Here is an 8,444-nt window from a genome sequence, read left to right as displayed (position 1 = left end):
TATATATTTATTTTCATACATCAAATATTATCTTATAACATAATATATTACTTAATTATTATTTAATAATTAAAATGTATAGCATATATAATTGAAAATACCAATTATGAAAAAATAAAATATAACAATTTTTTCTTATAATATATTTTAATCTCTTAGAAATTGATTTATTTAATAAATTTATTTTATGGATTCATTACTACTTACTGTTACTTTGTATTTTTCAATATACATTTTCTTCAATAGTAATATAAACATTAGAAAACAATTTTGCTGAATGTATTTTATATTATTTAAATAGATAAAAAGTGGTATACATATTTCCAATTCATTCATTCATATAATTTATTGATGATATTATTGGCACAAATTTCAAACAAAAATTTCTTTAATTATTTTGTATTTTTTTATAGAAATATCAAGTTGATTATTGTTTACCTTAATCATAAATATACAATTCTTTTTATCAAATTAATATAGATGAAGTTGTTTCTATCAACAAACAGTTTTACATATTAATGTTGGTAGTTCATATTACTGATTGAGTTGTTATGTTGTCGCATGAATTTAATTTTAATAATATCATAACCTATTGCATGAATTGATTTTGAAGATAAAAAATTAAAATAGTTTTTAAAATTGACTGAACAAATATAAATATATTGTTTAATTAATTAATAACCATAAATGATCAAATAGAGAGAAAGATTTGAAAGACTTCACTCAAAAAATTTCTAAAATTAATTTATTATGAATAGAATCAAATTAATTATTTTTAGTTAAAATATGTATAATTCTTGAAAAATCTTTTACGATATATTCTATTTTATCTCTATTCATGTGTTTTAAAAAGATCCTAAATTTTAAGAATTATTTTATCTTTTCAACACACTTTCTCTTTCGCTCTAAACTATATGCACGTGTGCATCGCGCCATCCTTACTATTATTTTTTTCACTTTTGCTTGTCGAGTGAATTAAGATACGAAAGAAAAATCATCAAAACAGAATTCAGTCCATCATTAAGTTAAAATTATCCAAAAAGATTGCAAAAAACAAAATGAAATCGAAAAGCTGAGATTAAAAAATGAGACTAAGAAAAAAAATTTTTTTAATTCAGATTAATTCTGCATTTCAAGTATTCTTTTGAAAAATTTAAATTTTTATTATCGAATAAACGATCGATTTTTTAAAATTTTAAGATTATATTTTTAATATTTATATTTAAAATTTTAAGATTTTTTAAAATTTTAAGATTATATTTTCATTTTTGCAATATATATATTTATATTTTTACAAATCAAACTATGATGTCAATAAGAGTCTGCTAATTTAAAGTTTCCGTTTTTGATCCTGATAACTCAATCGAAAAAATCATATGTATCAAACATATTTTTATTAGATCAATTCTCGAATCCTTCGTTAGTAAATAACGATAAAAAATAAATTGTTCATATATATGCATATGTAAGAAAAAAGTGTAGTTTTGTACTTCGTACAAAAACTAATTTTCAAAATTTATGATTTTTAATCAATTATGATTTAATCAATTTAATCAATTGGTCAAAGTCCTTGATAAAATATTATGTTAAACAAAATATTTCTGTTTCTAAGTTTTAATTCTTCTTTTCTAATATTATACATTAAATTCTTTAATAGTTTCCAAATACATTCTGTCTTTTAAAATTTACATAATTAAGAAACAATTTAAATTATATTTCAAATGTATCAAAATTATTAAGATTATATATTAAAATTATATTTACAAATAGAACAAGTAATCAAGTTACGTTAATGCGGTAATATTTTTGCGCGAAATAAATAATACTATTAAATAATACCAACTTGGTAACTATATAGATAAAATAGAAATAGTAAGTATATATAAGTAAGTATATAGGTTAGAAATATAGACTATGTCTATATCTCTTATGTGTATTTTTAAGTAATCTTCAATTTCTTGTAGTACCAAATATTATATTATATTTTTATACAAGAATATCTATGAATACAAAAATATAATTAATCAATAATATTAAATATAATCAATAATATATAAATAGAAAAATGGACGCATATGAACTTTTTCGAAAACTTTCTACTGGTATAAAATTTGATAAAAAACGTTTTCAAATTGATGCAGAAAGATTTCAGGTATTTCCAAGAATAAAATATTATATTTAAAAATATAAATATATTTTAAATAAATTTTATTAATATGATAATCATTCTATTTCTTGTAGCTTATTAAAAAGCAACCTGAAAATGTAATTAGTGATAAAAAAATAATTAAAACTTTTGATGATATAAATTATTCAGCAATATGTAAGAAAAGAAAATACAATGATATTGAGGAAAAAACTGAAAATATTAATGAACTAATGTTAATTAATGGAATGTCTGTTTCCAAAAATCAAAATAAAAAGTGCAAAGTGTCTTTAACAGAAGAAAAACAATTAAAATTAACACAAGAAAAGGTTTTAAATGTTTTTTTTTTTTTATTAAAAATTAGTTTCAAAAATAACAATTTTAATAAATTAAATTTTTTCTTAGATTAATCAACATCGTAATCATTATCACATAAATGTCACAGGCAATAGAATACCTAAACCTGTTTTAGAATTTATTGAATTATCAAGAGATTATGGTATATCCAAAAAATTAATAAATAATATTATAAATTGTGGTTATCAATATCCTACTCCAATTCAAATGCAAGCTATACCTGTTATGTTACAAGTATGTTATAAGTATAAATCATTATATATAATATTTATTAAAAATTTTATTTTATCAATACTTTCAGCAAAAAATTATTAATTTCTTTATAATCTTTATTAAAATAGGGCAGGCAAATATTAGCTTGTGCTCCAACAGGATCTGGAAAAACAGCTGCATTTTTGTTACCTATAATTCATCATTTAGGTGGACCAGAAAAAAAAGGATTTAGAGCTGTTATATTAAGTCCAACAAGAGAATTAGCAAAACAAACATATAGAGAATGTTTACGTCTTAGTGAGGGATATAATTTTAAAATTCACATTATAAGTAAAATAAATCAAGCATTAAACAAATATGGACCTAAAAGTTCACAAAAATTTGGTTAGTATAAAATACATGAAATATTAAAATAATGAGAGTATATATAATTATATAATTTTATTTTTATTACAGATATATTAATCACTACTCCAAAAAGAATAATATATTTATTGAATCAAGATCCACCAGCTATTTCTTTTAATAAGTAATAATTTAATCATTTATAAATTTTAATGATTCAATTATATTAGAATCATAATATATAATACATAAAAATTATAACAAAATTATAACAAATTTAAATTTTAGTGTTGAATGGCTAATTGTGGATGAAGTAGATAAATTGTTTGAAGATGGAATAAGATGCTTCAGAGATCAATTTGAAAAAATTTCAAAATCATGTACAAGTGAAAAATTACATAAGGCAATGTTTAGTGCAACTAATACTCCTATAGTAACCAAATGGTGTCGACGTAATTTGAAAGGTCTTATAACAGTTACTGTTGGACATAGGTTTAAATCATTTTTTTTAAATCTACAAAAAAATATCATATTATCTGCAAACAAATATTTCTTGACTATATGTTATATTTTTTAAAGAAATGCTGCAACTGATTTGGTAGAACAAGAACTTTTATTTGTTGGTGCAGAAAGAGGAAAACTTGTAGCTCTTAGAAATATTATTCAAAAGGTATTATATTATATATTATATATCTTTGTTATTATATTATGAAATTTATTTTATTCTATTATTATGCTTAATTGCATTCAATAAAGGGAATATTACCACCTGTGCTGGTATTTGTACAAAGCAAAGAAAGAGCACAAGAATTATTTAATGAACTTATATATGATGGAATTAATGTTGATGTAATTCATGCTGATAGAACACAAACACAGGTATTTTTTTTATAAATAATAATTTATTAACCAAATGATTTTATATTAAATATAATTATATATATATTAATAATATAATATATAATATATTATAATATATTAAATATAATTTTTTCTTTTATAGCGAGACAATGTAGTTCGTTGTTTTAGAGAAGGAAAAATATGGGTCTTAATATGTACAGAATTAATGGCAAGAGGTATTGATTTTAAGGGTATAAATCTTGTTATCAATTATGATTTTCCATCATCTGCTATTTCTTATATTCATAGAATTGGTATGTATTTCTGAATTTAATAAAAAAAAAATTACATTAATAATATAAAATAATATTTAAAAATTCTTAACATATATTGTTTAAAATAGGTCGTACTGGTAGAGCTGGACATAAAGGAAAAGCAATTACTTTTTTTACTGAACAAGATACTACAAATTTAAGAAGGTAAATATTAATTTAAACCATGATGTTAAGATATAAATTATAAAGATAAAATATATATAGCAATATATTTTTAATATTTTAGTATAGCTACTATCATGCGAGAATCTGGATGTAATGTTCCTGATTATATGTTAGCTATGAAAAAACATAGTAAAAAGGAAAAACGAAAACTTGAACATAAAGCTCCTACTAGAGAAAAGATATCAACTATTCCTACATTTAGACGTGTACATAATAAAGAAAAAATAAGGTATATATTGTTATATTTATTTTTATAATAATACATAAAAATAAAATAATAATAAAAACATTATTCATATCATTTTTTATATTTATATTATAGACAAGTTACTATAAATACTTTGGGAAATAAATTAAAGAGTGAAGAAATTGAAGACAAGAAAATAAATAAAAAAAATAAAAAAAAAAAAGAAAATAAACAAACTAAAACTTTAAAAAAAGAAATTAAAAAAAATTAAAAAAAAAATAAAAATACTGAAAAATCAGTAAAAGTGATTTTCATCAATAAAAATTTATATGTATAATATATTTGATAATTAATTTTAAGCATTTTAATATATATATATATGTATTTTAACTGAATATTATATTATTTAAAAAAAATTAAGAAAAAATTAAAGAATATACAGAAGTAATAAACAATTTTTTAAAAATATAATATATAAATATATATAAATATAAGTATAAAAATGTAGTATAAAATATATAAATGCAATTATAAAGGGACTATAAATCAATAAAAAAATTCGTATTATTATATATTATTATATTACATTATATTGAATACAAATAATAACTTTTAATAAAAAATATCACATTTTTATAATATATTTAAACAATATATTAAAATTATGCATTGATATGTATTATATATATAAATATAATATTATATGAACACACATTTTGAGTTAATTGCATTAAATTTTCAATTATTATAAATTATAAATTAAAATAAATTGTTTTTTTTTTTATTTATTAAAAGGATTATATTTTAATTGTATATTAACTTCTGATAATATCATCAATTTTATTCAAGTTTTATTTTCTGTATATGAAAATTATTTTATAAAAAAAATTATTTGCATTATAATTTTTAATATAAATGAATTGTTTCAATATCAGTCATGAACAAATTTAAAATTTATGACATTTATTTAAATTATTTAAATTCTTAAAATCTTAATAGTTTTATATAATTAATAAATTTATATTTATTAAATATTTAAATACATAATATGTTTATTATTTAGTTTATTATTTTTTTAAAATATATAATTATTCAATTCAAAATTTTTATAATATTTGTGCGTGCACGCGCATATATATAAAAACATATGTATTCGATAATATATAAAAATTTAATATTTTTTTATAGAAATATTATTGGAATCTGTCTTTTTTAGAAAATATTATAAATGAATATAAAAAAAAATTATTACTACGTTTCACATAGCCAATCACAAGGTAGTTTTGGCATTTTATTTGCTGGCCATGGAAGATAGCCTGCTGTTTTAAAAATCCAATAATCATATGATACTTTAGCTATAAGACTTATTAAGAGTATAACTTCTGTAGCAATAATATAATAAATATAATCTGTCCAATCACCAGGATAAACACACATCTTTGAAGGTTCTAAATCAATAACCTTTTCTTTTACATTTTCGCAAAATACTTCATCGGAATCTAATATACGAGTTTGTAACCATACCTAAATTATAATTTTAAAAAATTAAATTTCACAAAATAAATATATATTTATCAAATTTAAATTATATTTTAAACATTACCTTTAAATATTTGGCTGTATTACAATCACAATGTAATTCATTTCCTCCAAGCTTTACTAATCGCGAACTAGTGAAACTCTTATCGTGAGTATTAGGACTTAAAATATATGTAGGAAGCTACACATTTAAAATATGCATAATTTTAACATACTTGTATTTAGAATATTATTAAAATTTTTTTACATTTACTTACAGATTTAATTTTATTATATCGTAAACTAAGAAAAGCATAATTATCCAAAAATTTAGAACCTTCTAATTTATTTATAGACGATATATTATTGTAGTCAGCATAAAACTCTCTTATATCTTCATAACATGGATTAGTACTTAGATCATCTAATACAGTGATCTGTAACAATCAATGATAAAAATAATAACATATTATTATAATATAATATATATAGTAAAAAATATTTTTAATTTTATTAAAAATTACATTAAATAAGAGTTAAGAAATAATAATGATTAAATTAAAATTATTTTTATTGGTTTCGATAATTTAAGAAAATATAAAATTTACGTACGTTATTATATGAAACATTCAATGCTATAGTATTGCGAGGTAATTTTTCAGGTAATTCAGTAATTTGAATTCCACTACAATCTACATTTACTGCTAAAGTTGGTGGTTTACCTTCAACAATATCTAATCTTCTGAAATTACATTGACACTGCCATGTATCTCCTTTAGGACACTCTGTTTGTAACTGTTAATTCAAAAGAGAACAATTAAATAATAAATATCAGTTTAAACTATTACTTAAAGTTTTACCTATATTTCTAAAAACATGATTTTTGTTCTCAAATTATTACCAAACTAAGATATCGAACTTGTTTCAATGGAACTTGTTCTGTCGTATTAAACCAATGCCAAGTTTTACTAGCTGAACATACAGTTTCATTTTCATGATTAAAATTAATTTGCTTTTCTCCTGTTTTATTAATGTATTGATAAATATCATGACACCAAAGTGTATTTGTTCCTAAATATAAAAAGTTATATTTTGAAATATTCATAAAATGTTAATATTGAAATAAAATACAAATTTTTATTTACCTGAAATATCAAGCCAAAATTCGCGACCATTCATTGTATTTAAAGCTGGTAAATGTGTGAGATTATTATAAGATAGATCCAAAGTAGTGAGTTGAGCTAATCTTGTAAGTGAATTATTCTCTACTTCAATAAGAGCATTATTTGAAAGATTCAAACAAATTGTTGGAGTCATCATTCGAAATTGTCCTTTTACTTTATTAATTCTACCATCTGTAATTGCAAGTGATTTTAGTCTCCTCCATCGAATTTCACTTACATTAAATACATCCAATGTTGCATTTCTTATATGTATGTATGATATATTTGATGGAAATCCTGAAATAAAATAAATAAAAATATTTTTAAAAAATTTAGAGTAAATTTTTAAATATTTGCCAAATTTATATTTAATTATAATATAGATATAGAATATTTCATTTGTCATTAATGTAATAAAACAATTTTTTAATTTTTTAAACAATTTTTTAACCTGTACAAGAAAGTTCTGATTCAAAGTTTTGAATATCCAAATTGCAACAAAGTACAGCATTGCCTTCAGGATTATTATGAGCAAGAATAATTTTTTTACAAGAACATCCAGTTATTTTGACATCAGGACATTCACTAGATTGCTGATAAAAACAATGTTCTAAAAGACCATCAGATATTCCAGTAATTGAAGTTGAAGAAGATGTTTGTTGATCTTCTTCTGTTCTTGCACTAGCTACTCCAGCATATAAGCATATCATTATGGTAAACCACTGCATCTGTAAATCCAATTGATCTTTTTCAAAGAATATTAATTAATTAATAATTTTATATTTTATACAAGATAATTTTAATATGTTAATATATTTTATTATTTATATATTATTTATATATTAAATATCATTCTATGAAAAATAAAAGCAATTTTATGAAACAATGGCTTTGAAACAATTTAATGAAAGATCTTTTATTAAATTGTTATCAAAATCAATATGCATTTATATAATATAGTTAAAATTAAAAATTGAATTTTTTATTTATTAATATAAATATTAAAATAAATTTATTAAATAATAAAATAATCAAATAAAAGTAGATATACTATTAAATATTTTTATTAAATGTTAGCATTATTAAATTTAAAAAAAATAAATAATGTATATAAAATATAATTATATATTTTTTTATTACTATATGATTATTATATATTATTGCAATTACTCGTG

The 8,444-nt window shown here is 19.8% G+C and overlaps 3 protein-coding genes across 9 annotated transcripts in view; 1 reads left to right on the top strand and 2 right to left on the bottom strand.

Moving 5' to 3' along the window:
• Positions 1-337, bottom strand: part of LOC102670709 — a 4,747-nt gene extending 4,410 nt beyond the window's left edge. For 3 of the 4 annotated variants that reach the window (XR_004150479.1, XM_031510370.1, XM_031510368.1), the window contains exon 1: positions 208-337. The gene's annotated coding sequence lies outside the window, so the exon portion shown is untranslated. The remainder of the gene's footprint in view (positions 1-207) is intronic. The other variant, XM_031510369.1, reaches the window with a different exon arrangement.
• Positions 338-1,840: 1,503 nt separating this feature from the next.
• LOC102675505 (probable ATP-dependent RNA helicase DDX52) lies at positions 1,841-4,884 on the top strand. Of its 2 annotated transcripts, none has more exons than XR_421766.2 (12): positions 1,841-2,152; positions 2,242-2,475; positions 2,552-2,737; positions 2,845-3,100; positions 3,173-3,245; positions 3,350-3,553; positions 3,641-3,731; positions 3,818-3,940; positions 4,065-4,215; positions 4,305-4,380; positions 4,468-4,630; positions 4,724-4,804. XR_421766.2 is itself a non-coding variant. In XM_006615434.1 (12 exons), the coding sequence occupies exons 1-12, from the start codon at positions 2,066-2,068 to the stop codon at positions 4,857-4,859; spliced, it is 1,785 nt and encodes a 594-aa protein (XP_006615497.1). In that variant the 5' UTR covers positions 1,841-2,065; the 3' UTR covers positions 4,860-4,884. The 2 variants fall into 2 exon arrangements, 1 of the variants encoding a protein (XP_006615497.1); XM_006615434.1 differs by having other exon boundaries at positions 4,463-4,630; positions 4,724-4,884.
• A 918-nt stretch (positions 4,885-5,802) lies between these two features.
• LOC102675271 (protein halfway) overlaps positions 5,803-8,444 on the bottom strand; it is a 5,022-nt gene continuing 2,380 nt past the window's right edge. For 2 of the 3 annotated variants that reach the window (XM_031510392.1, XM_006615432.2), the window contains exons 2-8: positions 7,721-7,997; positions 7,252-7,566; positions 7,008-7,177; positions 6,719-6,901; positions 6,385-6,543; positions 6,192-6,308; positions 5,803-6,112 (exon numbers count right to left, since the gene is read on the bottom strand). In XM_031510392.1, the coding sequence (XP_031366252.1) occupies positions 5,840-6,112; positions 6,192-6,308; positions 6,385-6,543; positions 6,719-6,901; positions 7,008-7,177; positions 7,252-7,566; positions 7,721-7,997 (1,494 nt within the window). In that variant the 3' untranslated portion in view covers positions 5,803-5,839. Of the gene's footprint in view, positions 6,113-6,191; positions 6,309-6,384; positions 6,544-6,718; positions 6,902-7,007; positions 7,178-7,251; positions 7,567-7,720; positions 8,015-8,444 lie in introns of all 3 variants that reach the window. The other variant, XM_006615433.2, reaches the window with a different exon arrangement.

The sequence above is a fragment of the Apis dorsata genome, unplaced genomic scaffold, assembly GCF_000469605.1.
Source record: "Apis dorsata unplaced genomic scaffold, Apis dorsata 1.3 scaffold_223, whole genome shotgun sequence".
Classification (NCBI taxonomy): domain Eukaryota; kingdom Metazoa; phylum Arthropoda; class Insecta; order Hymenoptera; family Apidae; genus Apis; species Apis dorsata.
The sequence above is the reverse complement of the archived record's forward strand: the minus strand, read 5'-3'. Positions and strand labels throughout refer to the sequence as shown.

Coding starts and splice junctions, on each gene's coding strand:
- LOC102675505 (XM_006615434.1), top strand. CDS start 2,066: ATGGACGCATATGAACTTTTTCGAAAACTTTCTACTGGTATAAAATTT. Junction 3,101..3,172: donor TAAAAGTTCACAAAAATTTG/GTTAGTATAAAA, acceptor TTTTTATTACAG/ATATATTAATCACTACTCCA. Junction 4,381..4,462: donor GATACTACAAATTTAAGAAG/GTAAATATTAAT, acceptor TTAATATTTTAG/TATAGCTACTATCATGCGAG.